This window comes from Platalea leucorodia (genome assembly GCF_965183815.1).
Source record: "Platalea leucorodia genome assembly, chromosome: 18".
Classification (NCBI taxonomy): domain Eukaryota; kingdom Metazoa; phylum Chordata; class Aves; order Pelecaniformes; family Threskiornithidae; genus Platalea; species Platalea leucorodia.
In genome coordinates, this window is record NC_138840.1 from 4,949,242 (window position 1) to 4,972,398 (window position 23,157).

The 23,157-nt window shown below is 46.3% G+C and overlaps 1 protein-coding gene across 12 annotated transcripts in view; it reads right to left on the reverse strand.

Moving 5' to 3' along the window:
* EPB41 (erythrocyte membrane protein band 4.1) overlaps positions 1 to 23,157 on the reverse strand; it is a 93,352-nt gene that overhangs the window by 12,262 nt on the left and 57,933 nt on the right. For 3 of the 12 annotated variants that reach the window (XM_082329546.1, XM_082329545.1, XM_082329547.1), the window contains exons 8-18: positions 21,650 to 21,737; positions 20,920 to 21,072; positions 19,927 to 20,024; positions 19,403 to 19,575; positions 18,139 to 18,249; positions 16,637 to 16,765; positions 15,451 to 15,558; positions 13,684 to 13,895; positions 11,836 to 11,892; positions 10,772 to 10,834; positions 7,708 to 7,887 (exon numbers count right to left, since the gene is read on the reverse strand). In XM_082329546.1, coding sequence (XP_082185672.1) covers positions 7,708 to 7,887; positions 10,772 to 10,834; positions 11,836 to 11,892; positions 13,684 to 13,895; positions 15,451 to 15,558; positions 16,637 to 16,765; positions 18,139 to 18,249; positions 19,403 to 19,575; positions 19,927 to 20,024; positions 20,920 to 21,072; positions 21,650 to 21,737 — 1,372 coding nt within the window. Of the gene's footprint in view, positions 1 to 7,707; positions 7,888 to 10,771; positions 10,835 to 11,599; positions 11,714 to 11,835; positions 11,893 to 13,683; positions 13,896 to 15,450; positions 15,559 to 16,636; positions 16,766 to 18,138; positions 18,250 to 19,402; positions 19,576 to 19,926; positions 20,025 to 20,919; positions 21,073 to 21,649; positions 21,738 to 23,157 lie in introns of those variants that run through there. The other 9 variants (XM_082329549.1, XM_082329548.1, XM_082329541.1 and 6 more) reach the window with 9 other exon arrangements.

The following is a 23,157-nucleotide window of genomic DNA, read 5'->3' on the forward strand; positions in this document are numbered from 1 at the left end:
TCCAGAAGGCATCCTACTTCAGTCTGAAAATCAGAACAGACGCCAGCAACTCATGACCAGGAAAAAAGAGAACCCAATAAACCAGTGGAATAATTCTCAGAGTGACAAATTACTGACCCTTAGGTGAAGTGAAAGACACTTTGCCCATAACCTTCCCGAGGAGCCCCGCGGTACGGACACAGCAAGGCCAGCCCAACCTCGTTCCTGCAAACACAAACTACTCCTTTGGTGCCACACCAAGGAAATCCACCTCTCCTCATTATTTCAGGATAGGAGATAAATGTTGAATACCTACTTTTTAGGGACATCACTTGTTACTGCACAAACTGCAAGGGAGGAGAGCTGCTCTTAGCTTAACTCCGTACCCTGCCCATAGAGAGTCCTCAGTTCATCTTCTACTGACCCACAGCGCAAAGCGGCACACGGCAGGAGCTGCAGACAATACCCTCGTTTATCTGTTCACTTGTAATAATGGAAAAGAAAAAAGGGATGCTGTTTTACAGTAACGCACACATTGAATATCACCGACGATCATCACATACAAAGCCCGATACCTAATGCAGCCTCAGAGCTGAATCCAAGTTTCAAGCCATCGGCTCTGGCATACTTGCTGCTTCAAAATACTAATGCCCACCTGTTCTTAAAGCATGAAAGCACCAGAAACTATTCTGCGTTTATCTGGCATTCAGAAGAGATGATATCAGGGTAACAAGATTCAGAAAGCGAGCGCAAAGCCAACCACCAGCTTCGTGATGGAGAACACTGAAGCCTCAACAGCCGCTAACTGGATCCCACACGTGAGCACCAGAGAGCCTCGCTGCAGCCGAGGGGCCACACCAGAAAACACTGGGAAAGTCTAATTAACATCAAAACTGCTGGCAGTCTTATCATAGCTAGGTCACCAGCGTGCCAGAGTAACTGAAATGTCATTTTCTGCAGAAGGTTGCATTGAAAAATCAGGATTTCTCACGCCAACGTGGATGAGCTTACATGCTGTGGACATTTCCAGCTTCCCTTTGGAAGGGATAATTCCGTTCTCCATCACTCACAGGCTGGCATTGCACTGACCACGTACGAACAGGGCACGGTCAGTGACAGCGTTGGGGCAGGCGGCCAGGGGGCTGCCGATGCTTTGCGGCACGTTTGTTCCTGAGGAAAAAAGGGAGCAAAGTGCACGCATTGGTTCCTTTACGAAAACCCTGAGACCTCTGCCCTTAAACAAAGCTGGAACGAATCAACTCTCCCTGTGCACAGGTATGACAGCAGGCATCCCGAAATCCCTTCTTTCAGCGCTGCATCCTGCATGGACATGAAGGGAGAAGGGTGAAACTAGGAATCAACCAGCACAGCACCGACATGGACGAGATACACAATGTGCAAGAACGGGATACATAACGTGCAGGAACAAGACCTTACGTGGATTGCCACGGGGCACGTCCGTAACTCCCTTTGCCTTACAAGCAAACAGGAAAAAAAGCAGAGGAGCGACCAGCAAAGGAGCCGGAGCACCGCGAGCACATCACTGCGGCATCGAACGGATGAGGCTTCTGTTCCTGGTAAGCTACGGGCTTTCTCTGCCAGAAGAGATCATATCCGGACGGATGAATATAGATAACTGGCCTCTAAACTGCCATAGAAATATAAAGCATTTGTTCAGTTTCTTTATAGTCTGCAGTGATAATTGTTATATAAATCCCAAAAATGTTCCTGAGCATTCTCAGAATGTAAAGTTTCAAAGTTTTTTTGCTGATGATAACCAGCCTTATCTCAAGATTTAAAAAAAGAAAAAGCGAGAGAGATCGTTTTAATTAAGAAGTTAAAGAATTGAGTTTAAGTGACCAACAGAGTGCATCTCTCATCACTCTGGGATAAGATACCCTGAGCACTATGTTCAAACGTTGCTCTGGGCAAGGATTTTTAGACTTCAGGTCCTTTGGAAATGGTAGAGCTACAGAAACCATGGCTTTGCAAAAGCCACTGGTATGGCTTCAAAGTACTTGTCATGGGTTCAGAAAGACAGCATGCAGTAACCTCAACAGTGCTCAAAGCAGCATCCCGGCAGCTAACGCGAGCAATGGCTTTTGAAAGGAAGCAGGTGTGTGTATAAGCTGCTCTTCTCCAGAAAATATGGACCGAAAATGGACAGAGAGAGATCCGAACAACTCCTGTCCCTTCCTTCTCCACACCAGGTTGGGGAGAACAAACAGTCCCTGGTTTTCATCATGTCTGTTCTAATTTTGAGAAGGAGATTCAGGCAGGGAATCCCAGCCAGAAGCATCCCCCAGTTTCTTCCATCCCACATCTTCTGCACAGCACGTGGCACCTCAGCGTCCTTCCCCACCTCTGCCACCTCTCCTCTCCAGGGCCCGCCTTCTCGAGATAGTTTTCCTAAACTTCACGCTGAGCTCGAGGGAGCTCACACGCATCCTAAGGCGTGTTCCTAGGATGCAGGCACGCAGCCCACCGAGCAGCACCGTCCGTCCGCTGCCTGCACCGAGCACGCAGGCAGCAGGCAGGCTGCGCTGCTGCCAGCTCTCCTTCGCACCACGGTACGCCTGTACAACCACCCAGTGACTTCTACACTTCCAACCGCTGAAAGAGGAAGACTGTGTATTAAAGGCAGTGTATTCAAAAGGGAAGAATACTTTCCAATGACAAATCAGCATCCTCACAAAACAAAGTCCTAAAGGCACAAACCGGTGAACTAATCGGAGCAGGTTACAAGAGTAATCAGAAAGATTCCTGCGAGATTAAAAGGAAAGGTTTCACTAGCAACCTAAGTTTCTGAGACAGCATTTAGAGAGCCTCAACCTGTACACTGAGAGCAAGAGAGGCGGCTCAAATGGTCCGTGATACACCACGGTCCTTCAGATCACACAGCACATGCCATATTTGCCTTATGTCTTTTTCCTGCAAGCTTATCTGCTAGCTTCCTAAATAACACTGTTCACACAGATACAGATCTATAAAGGGTTATAAATACATGTATTTATATATATTCACACATTTTAGTCCCTGTAATAAAGGTCTGCTCCTTTCTCTTCTGTGCTGCTGGAGCAGCTGCCAACACTGATGGCACTGGTGGCTGTTCTCAGAAGTAATTGCGTCTACACCAAACCTCCAGAGAAAGCAACAGAAAGCAGATTACTACCGAAAGGAGAAGCGGTTGGCTCAGCTCAGTCCCATAATTACTATATACAGAAAAGAAACCCCGTAGACACAAAGTCCCATCTTCCCTCCAGCTCGCAAACCAGTTCTGCTCAGCCCAGCTGGGCAACTCGTCTTGGAGCCTACGCAGCTCAAGCTGGGTAACTCGGATAAACGTGAGCATCATCCAGACATTTACATTTGTAGGCAATAAACAACAACGGCATGCAACGGTTTTGTTAGAGAAGTCAAAACAACCGATGGCTTTAACATTAGAAGCGTGTCCTGATGTGGTAAAGTCAACATGCTAACAGAGAAAATGTACCTAACAGCAGGTTACTCCATTCCTGTGACCTAAGCAAACATGCGTCAGTTAGTTCAACACAAATTAAAAAAAACCACATCTGAAGCGCACCAAGACCACCAGATTCAGAAAAATGATTCATCTATGTTTACAATAAATATTTACTTGCAATGGATTTTCTCCTATAACACAATGTATTTTCTTGGAAAGGAGAATAGGGGTGCGAGAAGGAAGCTACGATGCTTTGCAAAAGGCTTCCCCCGCTGGGAAAATGAAAAGTTGCCCATCCCTGTCTCTACGTTAATGCTAACAGCAGCATTGATAATCAACACTTTTTATTTAAATGCCAATCTTAGTTTTCTAGAAAAGGAGTGGTTATGGATTAGATTTAGCAGATTGCTGTAAAGCCTCTTCTGGATCAGTATCAAGCGTTCTTCAGCTTGTGAACACCTTACATTTAAAACAACAAGCTCAAAAGCAAGTCTTCAGCAATTCCTACGTGAAGTCTACGGGGGCTGAAGAAGCAAACGTCTCCTGCCACGTATTTACGCTCCCTGTCTGCCCTCTTACAGCGATCAGGAGCACGGTTCAGAGAATTTGCTTTTGCACACTAGGAAACTTCAGAATGGACCTGGCAATCCATGACCACTCCTGCCAGGTCCCGGATCACAGCTACACAACAACACACAGCGGGATTAACACGACGGTCGCAGGCTGTCCCTTCCCTGGGACAGCGAACTACGGAGACAGGGAAGACCAGGACAAGGAAGATGCAGCAGAGGCTACGGCCAAGAAATTCAGGAGCTTTGGTCTTGAGGTTTCAACATGACCCTGTTGCCACTCAGAGAAAGAGCAGCCACCAAACAGTCAGTGCTACGACCAGGAGAAAGGACATCATAAAGGGAATACGTGGAGAAGGAAAAATGCTAGAGTACAGCTGACACTTTTTGAGTGATTTCTGCTCTTCAGGAATTGGAATAGAAACCTTTGGAAGAGTTTCTTCACTTGCTTGCCGGGGAAAGGCTGTCTCAGTAGGTACCTCCTGCTTTTTTAGTTTGTCTTCATCCTGTACTAACAGAGGACGTTCCCGTGTCTGCTTTCGTGGTAGAAGATCAAGAAAGACAGAGAGAGATGAACAAAAATGACAGATGGAAAGTGCCCAAAATGATACTTGGAGGTGTGCAAAGAGTTAGGACAGCCTTCCTCTCAACGTAAAAATAAACTGCCCTGGAGACCAGGGCCACTGGTGGCTTGGGTCGCACCAGCCTCAGAGCTACAACATCTAGTCCTTTCTGCAGCGCTCATGAACACCTGGATCGGGATCACGCGTGTTTTGTCACAAACCTCTGGATCGTGACCACGCGTGTTTTGCGCCTGCCCTCCCAGAAAAGCATATGCTCAAAACCTACTGAAGTGTTCTGGAATTGGAATGGTTGAGAAAAAAAGGTTGAGGCATTAGAAATAGAAATGGCATAGTACAAAACGTGGTCTCTGACAGCTTCCTGTTCTACAGCGCCCTTAAAAAATAGCGTTTGTTAAGTATCGTTGAACATCCAGCTGCAGTGCAGATACAAAATGCTTTTTCAAAGGTCTCACAACAGTATCAAAACTTCAATTGTTTTGAAAATTCTACTGGAACAAGTGGAAAATTGTTACATCTTAGAAATCCCGAGCATGGAACAGGCAGGATGGCAGTAGGAGCATTGCAAACTCCTTAAATTTTGCTCCATCTTTTAGCACTTTTGTTTCTGGAGTCTAAAGAATGTAGAAAACCAGAACGAGCAAATCATCACGTAGGATCATGTAAGGGCTCTAGCACTTTCGTTGAAGAAAGAAAAGACTGTGGGAAAGGTTGCTGTTCAGTAACTCTCCATCCGTTTATTTTGCTGGACCTGGTCAAACCCAAGTGCACCTAGGAGAGGAAAAACTTGGCTCTAAGCTCTCTCAGTTGAGCTAGCCTCCTTTGATCAGTGCGGTATTTTGGGACTGGTTCTTTGCACACCCCTAAGTGATGAGTATTGGGGAGAAAGTAGCTGGGAGACTGGGCAGCAAAAGAAAATATAAAATGCAAGAGTAACATGATCATTAAAACAAAAAACGGAAAGAAAGACAACATAAAAAGAACAGGGTACAGTTAAACTTTCATAAGTGCTTTTCTCTCCGAATACACGGTTATATCTTTCATGCAGCTTTTTCGAACCAGCCATGCACCAAAATAAGCAAAATCGAAAGCTGCAAAAGCTGCAGCAGTGCAAAAGTCCTCTCGGTGTGAGTTATGAAACTACTTCATGTAGCCAAAAGAAAAAAATGTTATCCAGCAGCTGCTGTTGAGTTTTTGCTTGGTGCCATTGCAATAGCAAAAGTCTGGTTCAGAAGCACATATCAGAACAGCAGCTTTACCTCAAGCCCACCAACCTGTCTCTCAGAAGATAGGACAGTGACTTTCTTGACCTGGACACACAAAGCGTGTTAAGGTTCAGTTGTCTTGCAATAAAACACATAGGAACAGCAGAAAAGCAGCCCCTGGCAGAATACCCTTTGGCCACTACAGCAGGGTGAAGATACCACCATGAACAGGAAAACAGGATTGCTTTGCATCGTGATTCATCCTTAAACATCTACAGGTGAAGGAAAACACCCTCCCAGCAGGTGCCTGGCAAAGATGCATTTCTGGAAGTTCACAGCAGAACGCGTCCCTCTCAGAACAAGACCACTTCAGAGAGGATCAGATTAAGCGGGGAATTTCCAGAAATGCAAATCCAGGGCTGACACCAATCCTTGCATCGCTGTGGACCACTGCAGCCTTTGATGGGGCAAGCCCACACCATCCGGTTATCGCGAACAGCAGCCCCCCAAGACCTCACATGCAGTCACCATGCAAGAAATTCTTCATAATAACCAGGAATATCATTCCTGAGCTGTAGCTGTGGAGCTTGAGACCCCCTGCTCTATCCCCCCGCACAGCCATAAACCACATGGCACCGCGGGCAGAGCTCTGCATCGCTCTGCTGCCCAGATTCCTGCAGAATTTACACTGAGACTCAGCAACCAAAGAGGAAAGACCATCCATGTATTAAACAGGGTAATTCCAGGGATAACGATCAACCCCAATGAGTTGATTTTGGGGGTTTTGTTTTTCTAACAGGGGAAAAAAAGCCTTATAATTGTCATGGTTTTTCTTCATGCTTTGAGGAACCTGTAGTAAACCTGGCTGCTAAAACCCCTTGTACCTGTTCTGATAACCCTCCCTCCACTGCAAGAGTATCTCTGTTTAAAAAGTATCTCCCTTGCAATGGTTTGAAGACAAAACGCAAGCTTATCTGCAGCGCTGTGGCAGGAAGGGGAGAAGCTGGGCTTAAACAGGGAGAGACTCTACGACTGCCGCCCCTGCAGCCAGGATGCAATTTTTCAGTTGTAATGAAAAATCACATTTATTATTTAAGAGACTTATTACCATGGGCTCTAACTACAGTCTTACAAGCTTCAAATCTGTGTGTCATCCAAGAAGAAACTAGTTGGCAGACAGGACTCTGCTGCTCCAACTTAGTTTCTTTGAAAAATTACCTTTTTAAGGACATGAGCAGGGAGACTGTGAATGTGTATGGCTACTAACATACAGACACTGTTCCTGTAAGGAGAAAGATTTCCATCACGTATGAACAGCCCTGCTGTAGCCACCTGAGGAGTCGTCTTGAAGCCTCCACCTGCAGATCCTAATGCAAGACTAAACCCAATGACATACTGGATTAACTGGAGAATAAAGTGACTTTTGAACACTGATACCATCCTAGAGCTTCTCTACTGATTTATCTGCAATATTATCTCTGAAGTAATGACTCCCTTAAATTTAGGTGTTTGGGTTTTGTTTGGTTTTGGTTTTTTTTCCCCAGATTTTGGGGAGATGCATTCCCTGGCACCAGGACTAAGCCAGTCCCCAAAACCGCCATGTGAAGTATACCCTAGCATCACGGATGACAGCAACGCTAGGAAAGGTGGCATCAAAACCAGGTGAACAATTCCTACATTCTTTTCTACCAAAAAAGAAAAAAAAAATCACATTTTTATGATACTACGACTAAAGCATCAATTCTCTCAGAGACCATTATACATGTTAAAAGTCAACATTAACTATTAAAATTTAATATAACCAAAAACTAAGGGGACCTGAGGCTCAATCCCAGGTTGCAAAGCTGTCCCTTGGAAGTTGCACACTACTGTGCAGTGCGCTAACACCCACGCGCCGCCCAGGTACTCACTCCATCCGCTCCCGTGGGAATCTGCCCGTTGACATTGAGGGTTCGGAAAGGGGAGTGAGTGGACAAGCGTTTGTCCCATTCACTCGGCCGAGGCTCCGGGACGGACTCCATAAAGTTCTTCTTCAACTCACTGATGTTGGCGTGATGCTTCTTTATTTCTTCTTGGGTCTTATCTAGATCCTATTAGTAAAAGGACAGGATAAATGAAGAGACACGGAGATGACACCTGCGGTTGCCTAGGCTGCCGCATAGCAAAGCTGCGCTCAGCAGAGTTGTGGCCGACTTCCATCAATTGTGCTCACACTGCAAACACACAGAGGGAACGTCCTCTCTCCTCCTTCCTCTTCTATTAATTGGGACAAACTGCAATCGGCACGGAGTGGGGTCTCCTCCAGGAGCGGGACGTGCCATCCGTTCATCTCAAGCTACACCAAAAGAGGTGGCAGCTGAGGTGTAATCTCACAGGTTTTCCCCATATGGGATTTTTTTAAAATTGCAGTAGTATCTTTGTTTGGGTTATTTAATTTAACGCCTTTAAATTGGGTGGGTTTGCTTTCTTTTCCGTCTGCTAGCCTGAATATTCATCGGTATAAATGTAGTTAATGTTTAAGAAAATATTTTCCCGATCTTATTTATTCTCTTCATACCTATTTCTCTTTCATCCTACCAGGAATTATCTTTGGTCCAGAATACCCCCATTACTTTTTTCCGCTCTCTCATCTCATCCCTCCAGGAGCTACCACAGGAGTTTTTAGACTCCTGAAATGAAGATGAGATGACAGCCCCTTAAAAATCAAACTGAGAATTTACTTTATGCTGGATCAATCAAGAAACTCCTGCTAAAATACTTCATCTGCAAAAAGCCAGATTTCTACTCTGTAATGCCAGTTTACAGCATAAATGCACAGACTTCAAGGCAAGTCAGCTCTCTTCAACTTGTTTAAAAATAGCTTTTCCTTGCAAGCAAACTAGAGGTTGTTGAAAACAAAGCTTTTGCATAAAATAGGCATAAGCCAAACAACAACTTTTCTGGACAGTGCCAAAAAGCAGCAAGCCTCACCCGTTAGAAAGGGGGAAATTAAGGTCAGTAAAAGCATCACGGGAAATTTCACTATCTTTGTGCTTTTCGTTGGTACTCAGCCCATTGATTTTAGAAGATGGGAAAGCAAATGCATCCCTAAGGAGGGTCCCCCCCCAAATATCTGCGTCCCTGCAGCTTACCCAGGACACGCCGCCCTCCCTCCGCAGGGCTATTGCCCCAAATGCCTCACTCACAACATTTGCTCTTTTTGGCACGGTTCTGGGGGAAAAAACAGTTTTGGCATCTGTCCTGGATGAAAGCACAAGGCAAGTGCCCGCTAGTTAGAGGGAAAAAAAGCACAAATAAGTCTGCTGAGGACTCCAGGGTAAAGCCCTGCCTGGCTCCAGGAGCCCTACAGCTGCTCCTGGTTCAGAGAAGAGAGAAAGACCACCGTGGCTATCCACCCTGCACAAGAGCTGGTCCTGGGAGGGCTTGCAGAGAAGCTAAAGCCACGAGGAGCTACGTGGAGCCACAACGGGTCTTGAAAGCATCTGGAGGAACAGGCTCGCTAAGCGTTAGCGCTTTTCCTCCTGTTTTGCCCTTTTTGTAAGAACACGGAGCACAGGTTAATCGAGCACGGAGCGATAAAAGGCTTTCAATAAAATCAAGCGGCAGCTTCGGGAGTATGAGGTCTGCTGGAAAAACATCTGATCTGCCAAATGCATGGATTAAAAAAAAAAAAGGAATAAAGGGGGTGAGCTGCTGGGGTCAGCCCTTTTCTAGGGGAGGGCTGGAGCACCTGCAACAGAACTGGTGGGGAAGGCAGTGGAGAGGGAACGGGCTGGAGAAGGGGCTGGGTGCCAGAGCCAAGTATTGCACTAACAGGAAAAAGGGGTTTATAAGCAATGAAAAAGCTCTGCTTGGGGTTGGGGAGATGGAGATGCTCGAGTTGGGCGAAAGAAAGTAACAGGCAAAGTCTTCGCAGTGCTCCAGCGGCGGCTGAACCCTGCCCGTCGTGCTGCAGACCCTTCACTTGTGGCTGAAAGCTGAAGTGGTAGCAGTCAAAAAAAATTAAAAAAAAAAAACAAAACAAAAACCCCCAAACACCCAAAGGCTGCAAAATATTTAAAATTGAGATTAGGGGAAGGCAGTTAGTACACTTCACTTGCAAGAGATACCAACAGGGAAACCCTACCAGCTGCTGGTGCTGCAATTTTGAGTAGAAACACATAACACAGAGTATCAGAAGCCACAAAACGTCTTCCGTAACACAGTGTGTTTAAAAAAAAAAAATATATGATTGGCATGGTCTGTTCTGAGACCGTGCATGGGTGACACCAAGTGTAAAGGGCTCCCAAAGCCGAAGGGAATAGCTGTAGGCAGAGGGATGAAACGGCTTCTCGCCTGCTTGCAAGCCGCCCATGGCCATCGAGCCCCCACATCAGCTCCAAGGGGACCCGGCGCCGATGCAGGATGGGGCCCGGGTCAGTGTTAAAGGTGCTGCAAGGCAAGCAAGCGGTGGGAGGATTGCAACGGTGCAAGCACTGCTGCAACGCCGGCAGCAACGTCTGAAAGGAAAACTTGCTCCTGTCTGAAGCAACATGGACATCGCAGTGGCCTGAACGCCACGGAGGTGACATTTCACCTGCAGCTTATCCTGGTTTTTGCATTTTCATAGACTGTCTTTTCCCCCAGGAAAATAATTTATTTCAAGCAAGGAAAAACTTGTAAATGAGCCCCCCTGCCACGATTCATGCTGCTGTGAGCACCCAGAGGGTCCAAGAGCAGACCTGAGCTCTGCCAATCATATATTTTGGGTAAGTATGACAGAATGAAAGTCAGAAGAGGTAGAAGGAAGAATGCCTGCACATTGTCATGTTTACTGTTACCATGCAAAAGCGCATCAAAAGAAAAAAACAAAAGGTCTTTCATGCAACAGCATGCAAAAACAAAGGCAGTGGCAGAAGAGCAAGAAAAAGATTCAGCGCAGATGCAGAAGATCTAGGCAAACGCAACTGAAAAAAGCTTCAAGTTCATACAAACCTCCAACATTAAATTGCTATGCCTGATATAAATGTTTTCACCATCTAGCCTCTTTGATCTTTTCTGTGAAAATGAAAGAAAAGGGGGAAACAAAACAAAAAAAAAAAAAAAAGAAAAGCACAAAAAATTAAAATGTTGTTCTTGCGGGATCGACAAATTGGCAAATTAAAAAAGTTAACGTTGGGAGCGCAGCGCTGTGCCAGTGTGGGGTGGGGGCCCAGCCGCAGGGACATCGGCGCGGGGCCACCACCGGGAAATGGGGGTTCTTGCTCATGGAGAATGGGGAAATGCAATGAGTCCGTTAAAGAGACAGCTCCCAGGGGTCCGTCGGCTCCTGCCTTGATTTAGATCGCTCACCACAAAGAGACAATTTGCTGGTTTTCTGTGGAAGCCTTGCACGAAGTTCATATTCCTGACAGTGACGCACACCCAAGGCTGTACTGCCTGGTGTAACTTTTACAAGGTTTCAATGTGCACAGTAACTATGTCTTAACCAGCTTTCCCATCTTGGATATGTCCCCTATTACTTAATCAATACAAAAAAAGTATCATGCTTTTTTTTTTTTTTTTGGCATTTCCTGGAATGCACACTATACAGTTTTCTTTGGTTTCTAACTGAATTTGTTACAGAGAAGATAAATTTTATAAATCAAACCAGGTGTGTTTCTCTCAAACATTCAACATGCATAATTTTAGCAATCAGATTGTCTATGGGACAAAAAGCTATTACTTTTAAAATCAAGGATCTGATATTTGCCTTTTAAAAAAAAAAACAAAACCAAAAAAACCAAAAACCCAACCCAAAGCACATGAAGAAACTGGAGCACTGTCTTTTTAAACAGGTTATGGATGCATGAATGATATGGCAAATTTGTTTGGTGAGAGTGTAAAGTGGCTAACCTTCCTCATTCTTATCAGTTCTTCCTCTTTTTCTGCAGGCTGCTGCTGTTGGGCAGTGATAAAAAAAAAAAAAAAAAAAGTTGTTGGTTCATTTAACTATGTTGAACCTCACTGTATAACCTTAAAAAAAATGTGAGCAACCTAACTGAATTATTAGCACAAACCTGGGGCTGGTCACCATTCGTGGTGGGTACTGTGACCTCAATGTGCGTTTTCCTCACCTACATTTAAGAAATAAATTGGTAAAAACATTTCTTGTTAGTAGACTTGTTTCAAGAGACCATTTAGTTTCAAAACACTGCTGCATAAAGTTGGTTTTGAAATGCTGGGTGAACATGCAAAAACCAACATGCAGTCCTCCGGAAAGAGTTAATGACACCGCAGCTCTCCGACAGTCTGTTAGTTAACAGCACATGTACAATAATTCCTTCAGCTTGAGAATTATTTGCATTTGAAACCAGTGCTCCCTAGTGCTTCTGAAGAAGCGCTTCCCACTTGCGTTAGCTCTGCCAGGCAATGTTTGCAAATGTCATTTGCGGCTGTATCTCCCAGTGAAATCCTTACCAAAAGCAACATGCTCAAGTTAACACAGACCACCTCAAAACCAGAAAATTATTTGTTATGCACAGGTATTACGTTCACAGAGTCAGTGAGAAGAGACCTAGCTATAAAATCAAACCTAACATCACAAATTAAGTTCCTCAGTGTCCATAAGCAGAGAGCCAAGATTGTCTTGACACTTTAAGGAAAGTCTTTTAGGGAAACTGGATTGCCAAATAGTCTAAAGGCAAAAGCATCGGTGGGCGTTAAAAGAAGTGATGTAGCTACATTTGAGAAACAGAGTAAATTTGGCACGTTCAAATCCACAACTTCCTCCCACATCTACATTTAAAGAAAAAAAAAAAATCCAGTGTGTAAGCATTTAGGAAAAAACCCTGTAATAAGTGAGATGGGATGAATAACATTTACTTGGTTCTCAGTTTAATGCTAGGGAGGGCGAGCCGCCGTGCAGAACAGCATTACAGGAACTCTGCGCCACGATGCACTCTCCAAAGTGCCATCCTGAAGATCTCTTCAGCATTTTCATTTAAAAATTACAGGTCACGCAGCAACTGTCCTTTCTTCACCTCCATCTCTCAACCTTAATTAAGAGGGATCTCTCCCGGAGTACGTCATATAAGACCCACTGTGTGATATGTTATAGCAAAAATGTGGCTCCAGTAATGCTGAGAACAGCTCAATATTCAGAGTAATGTGAAGACTGTATCTCGAGGCATACACCTCCGCTGCAACACTGGAAGGTTTCAGTCAATAAGATTTGCAGAATATTAAGAACACTGTAATACGAACAATAATTTTTCGCATTATTTTCACTTATGAGAACAATACACACAGATCAACATCAGCAGAGGTCTTGGACATTTGTAAAAAGCTCAAATAATGTTTAAAAAAAATTTCATTTAAACAATAAACCCGCCAAGGTCTCAACAGTGCCATTCACAAGTGAAGTATCAGTCCAGTTTGCACAAACATATTAACAGCTCTCCCAGAGAAGGCCTATCAATGTAAAAAACATTTGCATGCAGATGCTGGGCTGCAGACCAGATCCGTACCACTGATTTCACTGGAATTGCTCCTGCTGTTGTACCAGGAATTGGCAGAGACAGCTTAGCAATGGGTGAGCTCTACCTTCAATTACCATGAACTTCTGTGCAATTCTTGCCAGCTTTTTTAACCATGTATCAGCAAGTTGCATTTAGTTTGACTGCAACCACCAAAACCCAGCTGCCCTGGACCTCCTCCTTCCCTGCACCCAGAGGGTGAGGGCTGGGATTTCCCTGGCACCCAGACCCCCGTAGCTCACTCCCACCCGATGCCTGGGTGAGGAATAAACCCCTCGCTGCCCGGGAGGGGAAGGTGCACAGAGCTGCTGCTCTGGGGCGGCTTCTAGAGCTGATGCTCCAGCCCCACACAAGTGCAGCCTCTTCCAAAGAGACTCTGGTCTGCCATACCTTTGATGCATCGGCTGGCTCCGGCTTGGCTCTCTCCGGTGGGAGTTCTTCACGCCTCGCATCGGGTTTCACCGGTTCCTTTTCTACTTTAGAGGCAACGACCACGTCCTTCACGTCGGGCTTAGCTGGGACTGGTTCTGCAGCGTGGCTCTGAGCAATCGCCGGGGCAGAGGTGGGACGGGGACTCCTCTCGGGGGTTATCACGGCCACTGCTGAGGACGGGGGAGAGACAGACAGGGACAAGGGTCAGAGCGGGCAACGTTTCTAAAGCGCCAGGCAAAGTCTTTCCAAATTACAGTGCTGTCATGTAAAAAGAAAGGGAGGAGGAGGAGGAAAAAAGGGAAAAGAAATAAAGATGTTGAGCAAAGCAGCTTGTGCATTTAGTACAGGAAAGTCGTGATTATTTTCCTTATGCTTTAAATAAAATAAAACAAAACCCCACAACAGCTGGTTTACAAAAAGCAAGCTTGCACTCTGCAGAGAAGCCACACCAGAAAGGCGAATCTATTTCTGACACTGTGCCATCGATTTCTGGGTCCTTCACACACAACAGACACAGAAGTCCATCCCAATGCAGCCGTTAAAATAGAAACACTTACAGCTGTGGTGAGTTCTTGACTCATTGGCATCTCCTCAACCAGAAACGGATGGTTTCTGGAAGGGCAACACGGGCTTTCCCCCATCTCCCCAATCTTTCCAGCAATTCAGACAAAAAAATAATCAACAAGCATTGCTCTATAAAACTTTACAGCAACTTCCAGGTGGGTTTCAAAGCAGGCAGAGGCTGCGTGTCCAAGATGGGTATCTCCTGCTGCAGCCCAAGGCACCGCTGCGAGAAGATACCCAGCATCTCCAGATCAGCGACGGTGCAGAAATGAATAGCATGCTGCCAAAAAATCATCTTTCCAGAGAAAGATGACAGTCTTAAATACGAGCACTAGGTACACACAAAATCAACTGCCTACTCTTTCCTTCGATTCCTAATTTCCCAGACACTTCTCTACCCCTGAAAAGCCCGACACCTCCAAAATATTCAAGCCAATACTGTGCAACAAAGCATGCCCCAATTAATTCACTGTGCGTATCTATAGGCGCAATAAGCTATTTAATTCTCCTGATGTTGGTTTTTATGGCCATTCCACTAAAAATATACCTAGTCACCTGAAATAATTTCTTTGACGTGGACTCATATTCCTAAAGTCACAGTTTTTGCAGCCAGAGTCACGCTGTGTAACCTACCCCAGCCAACACTAGGTTACTGGTGTCCATCCAGCTAGTCAAAGACACGGGAAAATTCGGCGTTAAAAAAGAAATTGTAATTTTAAGTAACTCCTTAGTAAGAATTCCTGTTTCACTGAAAAGATAACTGCATCTCATCTGTGCGTATAAAACGTGTACAGAATAAAGTATCCATGTGGCCAAAAACATAGAAGGTGGAAGGGCAAAAAAGAACCTGATTTTTCAGAGACTGAAATTACACTTTTAAGACAAACTCCTAGACACCACGTCTTGCTGAAAATCCACACTAAGACCCCAAACCACCGCCGCCGTCTCCATTATCTCCCCCCTTCTTCGGCACAGCAGTTCATTTCTGTAAGTCAGACATCACGTTATCCCGTCGGAAGGACAACCAGTGCCGTGTCCCTGTGCTACTTATGCCACGGAAGCGGTGACAGCCGCCGGGGAGGTTGTACAGAGGGATGGTGAGATGGCAGGGACAGTCGGGATTAGGAGGATGCCGGGTGTGAAAAGCCATCGCAATGGTACCTGGCTTCTTCAGGACTGGCTCTAGTTCTCTCATCTCCACCATTTTTTCTTCCTCCTCCTCCTCCTCTTGAATTGGGCTTATCTCAACATTGACAAGAGCACGTTCGGCTAAAAAAGTTATGCAGGTGTTAAAATGCCACCTTGAAGATCAAGTAGCAAAGGAAATACTGCCATCAGTAAACCTGCACGGCCACCTCCTGCTTCTCACAGTGCTTGAGAGCATCAAGACATGCAGGAAAAATAACAACATATACCAAGCTTTTCCTTTGCCATTCGACGATGAGTTCTGCGCTGTCCAGAACTGCTTTATTTTAGTTACATGTTCTCAATTAACTACCTTTGCCTATTTTGACACACGACAATTCAAACACAGTAAAAAGTGCTGCTCCAAAATATGAGATTTATAATACCGATCATCACCACCCTGGCCAAGAAAACAGCCCCTACTGGGATCAGAAGTGCCAAGAGAAGGAAGAAGCGTGGGTGGTGAATGAGAAGAAGGGCGGCTGCAGCAGGAGACCCCTGGATGTGCTCGGGCCTGACGCTGGCCGCTGTCTGCTCTGCTGCAGCCCGCCCCATGGAACATCCTCGAGTCTAAGGGCAGGGGCTGGTTTAGTGTTTTTCATAATATTCAAGAAAATGGGTGAAGTTCCCAGTTACTTCCCTCCACGGCTTCAATCTCCTCCTCCTGCAATGACTAACCAACTCTGCTTTTAATTATGATTAGGGTGGATCTGTCTGCAGCAGTGAATTTGCTCTGGAAAAAAACCCCAACTAGGGAAGAAGCTGGCTCCCTAGCAAAGACAAAAACCAGAGTGCAGGTGACCTCCAGCAGTCCCAGAGCACAAAACATGATTTTCAGGCACCGCACATTCCCACAGCTCAGGGGAACGAACCTTACAAGAAGGGACAGCAACAGAGGAGCGTTAAAAGGCCATCGCACACTCATTTCAACACACAGGCACACAGCCAAGCCACGGCACGGCACCTCCTCATCTCACCCCGATAAAGCAGCGCTCGCATTATTACAGCACGCTTGCAAAGCCGAGTGTGATTTTAATGGCAATGAACACCACTGCAAACGATGCAACCTCTGTCCTACAGCACCGCATCACTTCAATCCAGCAGGTCACAGCACGGGCGGCCGCGAGAGCCACACCGATGCCAAATGCCACTGCGGCTGTACCTGACCGCGTCTGCAACGGCTCCGGTAACTTTGGCTTGGCAACAGGCGCCTTAACCACCTCTACCTTCTCCTCCTCCTCTTCCTCCTCTGCAATGGGTTTCATTTCAAAAGTTTCAAGAGCATGTTTGGCTAGAAAGAGGTTTGCATGCGTTAATACAGTGGCTGGAGAACCACGTGGACACACAACGGTCGCCGCAGCAGAGGAAAGAGTGAGAGGAGATCCCTCTCCAAGGCAGTGGCTGAGAACAGCAAGGAGGTTTTTAAACCAGGCAGCTTAATAGTAATTTTTCACCACGCAATTGCATATCAGTCTTTCTAGTGCTGCCAGGCCCAACAGTGTATTGGATGAGAGGGGAAAAAACCAACACAAGCTTTGCAGGCTTCTTGCTCTGGCAGGGATACGTGGGGACATGTAAGCGGCTCTCGAGTGCGGTACTAGGACAGGCTTTGCCTGCAAAGTCTGGGGAGATGCAAGCGCTGGCTGGTAAAATCCAGGAAAAACACACCCAGGCTCCTCTAGTTAAAAACCTATATAAAAACCAGCAGCTTTAATTAAATGTACTTGAGTGATCAACTTCAAATCTAAAAACTAAGAGCATACAGCCATCTATCCTGGTGTCTTAAATGTTAATTCTCCACCTTCTGTTTTTACAGCGTCAGGCTTTCCCTGCCAGGCCACGCTGACTAGCGAGAATTCAAGGCAAGAGGGTGGTGGGGAGACAGGCTGCCACATTACTTTAGGAAAGCTCGGTCTAGATTTCATACCAGAAAACCAGTGATGTCAAAAGCACGCTGTAAAAAAAAACTAGGGTGGAAGAAGGGACGTGGAGCAGTACATAATGCACTGGCATCCAAATTATCTCCAGCCCTAAGGCACCACAGGCATTCGCTATTTAAGTGATGAAGACTGCAAATGTTTGACAACACCACTGCTGTGATATGCTTATTAGTATTCAAATACGCTGTTGTACCTACACACCTTAATTAATTAATATTAATTCATTAATAATTTTTATTATTAATATTTATTAATAGTACTTATCTTAAGAGAAATATAAGCTCCATGTAGCAAAATGGGCGGCATTTCTCAAACCACCAAAAAAACCCAGAATAGGCTTAAAAAATGGCAAGCAGGTCCTGGGATGAAGAATTTCAGAAGCTTTACAAGAAGTTTCAAGAACAAACATTAAAGTTTTCTAATCCACATTTACAAAAACACCCGAATTTAATAAGGAGACAGTTCTCAAGTGCCGTCACATCCTAAACTTTTTCCCCACCTCCCCACAAGAATTACAGTCTAACAAGGTGCAAGGTGGAAATTTAACGAGTCTCCCAGAGCTGGGGCTCTGCCGGGCTGTCTGTCCTCTGCCTGTGAAACTCTTCTTGCAAAGAAACGAAAAAGAAAGCCGCCAGATTTGGTGAAACTTTGAGTTGTCAGGAACAAGCATGTAAAGGATAGGAAAGGCGCTGCAGAAGAGTTGTAGCCACCACCACAGCTATACCTGGCTTCTCTCGGATCTGATCCGTGGGTTTTGGTTCGGGAACCTCAACCACCTCCTCCTGCTTCTCTTCCTCTACGGCTCTGAACTCAACTTTTTGAGTCGCACGTTTAGCTGAAGAAACGGGGCACATGTTAACGACTGCCCACACAGCAGATGGAAAAAGGCTGAAGACTTCAACGGGGACAGAAGCATTACATTCACAGGCTGCTCTTTTCCAAGCTCTGATGTTTGGGTGTGGGATTGCAGCGGGGATTTCTCTACTCATCTGGGGTCATAACAGTCTACGGGGGATGGCCAAGGGGCAACCAACAGAGCTGGTCCCCTCGCCTCTGTGCATCGTGCCTGGGTAACCTCGCACGCCCGGACTGCAGGCAAGCACACATTTTGCTTTGCTGTGGTATGGAGCTCAAACCAAGCAGCCCTTTCCCTCCCAGCTCTGAAGCATGAAGCCCAGACTTGGGGTGTTGCTGAGCCCTGCAAACCCACGCCAGGAGCAGGGGCAGCCTGGCTGCTGCTGGCCACAGGGAACTTGGGCAACCCTGCTCCCTCCCGGGTTGCAGCACGACCTCGGGGCTCAAAGCAACGCTGTTCTTGCTCCATCAGGTGCCCTTGGTGCAAAGGGATGCTCCCCTTTCCCTGGATCCTCTTGGTGCAAAGGGATGCTCCCCTTTCCCTGGATCCTCTTGGTGCAAAGGGATGCTCCCCTCGGCCCTGGACCCTAATTTTACAAGCACGCCATGGCTCGGATCAAGGGGAGCAAACTTAGGCACTCCCCCTCCCATGCCTCACCTCCTCTAGCCTGCTGCTATCTGGCTCTTTTAAAAATGTCAGGGACGAGCCCGCCTGATCGATATGCCACAAACTTCAACATTAGCATCGCTTTAACAGACGCCAAAAAGGTTTCAAACAGTTGTGGCAAAAAATCTCCCCCTCAAGGAAAACTATGTCATTTAAGAAGCTACGTTAAACAAAACAAATCCTAGAATAGCGTAACTCCCAATTTGCTAAAAGGAAAATGCGTTGAGATTGAATAGGAAATATCTTTACAACCAGAACTTTGCCATAAGCCTTCAGCACCCACCTACATCCTTTTTGTCAGTCAGTTCTTGCTAGTACTATCCGTTTGCATTTTATATCCAGGTCTTGTATTGAAGTGAGAAATAATGCTTTTTTTTTTTTTAAAAAGCAGCGGGGAATTTAGGTGGTATTTAAGGAGTGGCTGCTGAATCCAGCCACGGAGAGGGAAGAGGCACCAGACACTCACCTCCGTCAAGGCTCCTGGAGGCTCGCTTACTTGCCGTCCGCTCGAACTGGGGAGCAGGTCGGTCGATCAAGGCACTCGCCTGCCTCGTCTGCGCCTGCGTCCGGCCGCTGTAGCGGAACTTGGAGCCCAGCGCCAGGAACCGGCTCTTCGGGATGGCTTCGGTGGAAGTCAGCCTGAAAACCACATGCACAATTTAAAAAAAATCATACCTCCAGATGTAGGAAGCAGCAGGTAAAGAGAAATTAAAATACAAATTAAAGAAGTCTCTGCATACGCTTGATTAACAAAACAACATACGCTAACAATAAACCTCGTATCTACATAAGCTAGAAGACCTCTATCTTATGTATCTTATGAAGCAGAAGCTGCCTAGAAATTTATTGCAATATAAACACTTAATGTCTCTGCAACCATTTCACTCCAATTTTTGTGAAACACCAAGGAACACTGAAGGAGTGCTAATTTTCAGCAGCTAATCTAAAGAATTAGTTATTCAAGGCGAGCCTACCGTTTAGAAAACCCACCTGAAAAACGTGTGATGTTCAACACACACTTTCCACAGCTTCTTTGCTGCCCGGTAACTTGGTAGCTTGAACCCAATTGTACTTTCATATTGTTCTTGCTGTGAAAAATATAAGTTATTTAGGTATAGCAAGAAATAAATGTGGCAGGAGTCCAGTTCCCAGCCCATCAACCTGTTCTGCTGCGGCACAAACTGCTGGTCTAGCCCAAGAGCAGCTGAACGCACTCCATGATGTGCAAGAGCAGCTCGGGTCCAAGAAAAGACAGTGCCCGCAAGCCCAGGCATCTCTCAGGACACACCGGGATTTGCAGAGGAGCGTGCCGTGGGCTTTGCAGCCATTCCGACTCATTTATCCTGCCATCATGCTACCCAGCTGCAGGATGGGGTTGAAAATTGAGCTCCCTGCAAGGCTGGGTCGTGGCAGCCGAAGCAGGAGGAAGAAGGAGAGGAGTAAAGAGGCAGAACCCCGTTACAGCCTCTCTCCCCACCGTGTTCCCAGCAGCCAGGCTGCTCCGGGGATCTCCCTGTTCACGAGGGGCAGCGCCAGGGCAGCCATCCCCTGCCTGTGGCAGTCTAAGTGAAAAGGTATGCCTCTGTATTTTTTTTTTTTTAATATTTTTTTTTTAAGTGAGACAAAGAGCCTTTCTCTTGCCCTGTTTCCAAAAAAGGAGTTAGTCCTCTCCAGTCTCAACTGTGAACTCCCCAGCGCTTTCCTCTGGATGCTGGGAATACCACGCAGTGCCAGGAGGTGGTGCTGGATGACACGGTGTTTAAATTGTCACCAGCTGTTTTACAGCTTCAGCAAGGTCAGCGGGCTCTACCTGAAGAGCCAAACTTAACAGCAAGCCAAGATCAGAAACCCAATAGAGTGTAAAATGCTCATTCAGAGAAAAGCTTGCTCCCTCCCCCCCACTTTGTTTTAGCGAAGCGTACACGTTGGTGATAATCAGAACGCAATTAAAGAAGACACAAGCACAAAGAAGTCGGGACGTACCTCCCCTGGCCGAATCTTAATAAAGAAGCTGCTGCGTTTGTAGGAAATCTTCAGGACTTTGGGCCAAGGGAAGCGGTTGATTCTCAGTTTATCTTTGTAAACAAGAAGGCCACTGGAACAGACTCCCAGAGTGATATCCACTCCTTCCAAGTCCTGGGAAAGCAGATGAGGATTTCGGCAGAGATACAAATTTCAGGTCAACGTCTGTCCTCCAAATTACCCCTTTGGTCTTCCCCCGAGGCTCTCCTGAAGTCATCTCCCCACCACCCAGACGTCAGCTTCTAGCTCCCTTTGCAGCCAGGGCCAGGCTTGCTTTTCCTTCATGTTCCTCCTTACAACCTCCTCCCTTCTGCAGACCTCTCCTGCGAGGCTGTTTGCTCAAAGGGCTGGTCTAGAATCTATCCTGCATTTCTCCGAGAGGAGCAGCTCACCTTGCAGGGTCAGAGCCTTATTCTAAGTTCCTCAGAGCAAGGACCTGTCTACATCAGTAGCTTTGTAAAGCCTCCTGTAATATATAAATAATAAGCAATCGGGAAGAATCACTTCTCTTAAAAAACTTGCAACAGTGCCTGAGGCATTTCTGTTGCGTGTCTGTGTTTCTGTACCAGTAGCCAGCTTGCGTCCTCTATCTTTCAAAAGGAGCCTCCTGAAATAGGTAAACTTGCTCCTGCAAGGGAAGGTTAATCAAATTACAAAATCCACAGGCAGGTGCACACACGCTGATTCTCACCTTGGCTTGGTGAAGGTCAACTCCATACATAGACAGCTTTTTCGCATTCTCAAGAAATTCCAAGTCTGCTTGGGCTGGAGTCATGGATCTGGGGAAAGAGAGAAAGGGCTTCGTATTCCTGTAACTGTTGCTTTTAGGAGGGGACAGATCAGACTTCACAAAACCATTGACTTCTTAGATTTTCTTTTGCTTTCAACACAAATTTGTGCCCAGATGAAGAACTATTAAATTGCTCTGAATGCGCAAATCCGTGCTTTGAGACATCCTCATAAAACAGATGCACTTTATTTCTGTGGAGCTGTACAGACCCCAGACAAGAAAGCAAGTTATCCGGCGAGGAAGTGCGGTATGGGGTCCAAAACTTGATTCAGTGGAAGAAAGACCAATTCAGCTGCAGGCAGAGGGTGACAGGTACCGTCCCCCCAGGCCGCCTGCCTCCGGACCCCCCCAAACCCAGCCATTGTTCTCCGAACCAAAGGCGAGGACAGCTGAGACCGCTCGGCAGCGATTCCTACTGGGGCAGAGCAGATGAATGAGGCGTTTTCTGGGAACAGATGGTACCCTGTCTGCGGGAGGGGCAACGCCACGCAACTTCGCTTAACAGAAACATCCTGATAATGGAGGCTATTATCAACATTATTGAAGTGCCCTTGTTAATAAGTTTCTGGTGTAGGAGGTACGTCGAACAGCTCTGCTGGGAGAGTATTCGGCTGTACACGTTTCATTTTGTTCCCTGCTTTGATGTCTCTCTTACGGAGCGCTCGCATACATCTTGTGTGTGATATAAGTAGAGGTTTTAGTGGTGGGAGACAAGGCAGACAAAGACGACTGTAAGGACAATCCTCTAGGAAAGACCCAGGAGCAGTGGCCACCTCGGACACGTGCCTTGCGCTTTGCAAATAAAGCGGCCAGAGACAGAGCATGGTTTAGCAGCGTTTCCCACTGAAAACCCTCTGACAGTTTAATGATCATAGAATACGGACCAGAAATTAAATGGGGGCATATTGCTTCCTCCCTCCTGCACGCACAAGCAGATTAAATATAACTACATCCTATACCTTGAAGTATCCTTCTAATGAAGCCATGAATAATTCAGCAGCGCGATCTGCCACTTCTAGCACAGCTAATGGCCTTTGACTTCAAGTCATGAAGCCTGTCAGCGGCCCCGTACTTATTTTCCCTCATTTCCTCTCCTCTCAGTGCAAATGGAGGGGAATCAATTTAAAATATTGATTTGCGGGGTTGAGCAAGGTGTTAATTGTAGCTTTGGTCACAGCCGGGGGCACACGTCCATCCTTCCCTACTGCACTCAGGTTATTAGCCCCCGTCCGCCTGAGAAGGTCTCGTCTTCACTCTGTTCTTGTTATTAGTACATCAGCCAGCAGCTTTTCACAGGTCAAGGGGCTGCCGGTTGAAGGCCTCGGTATCACCAAGTGGGTTTATGGGCTTTTTTTCTTCCCCTAAAACCCAAATGTATCGCCGGGAGGGTGCAGAAGCTGCCGGCTGGC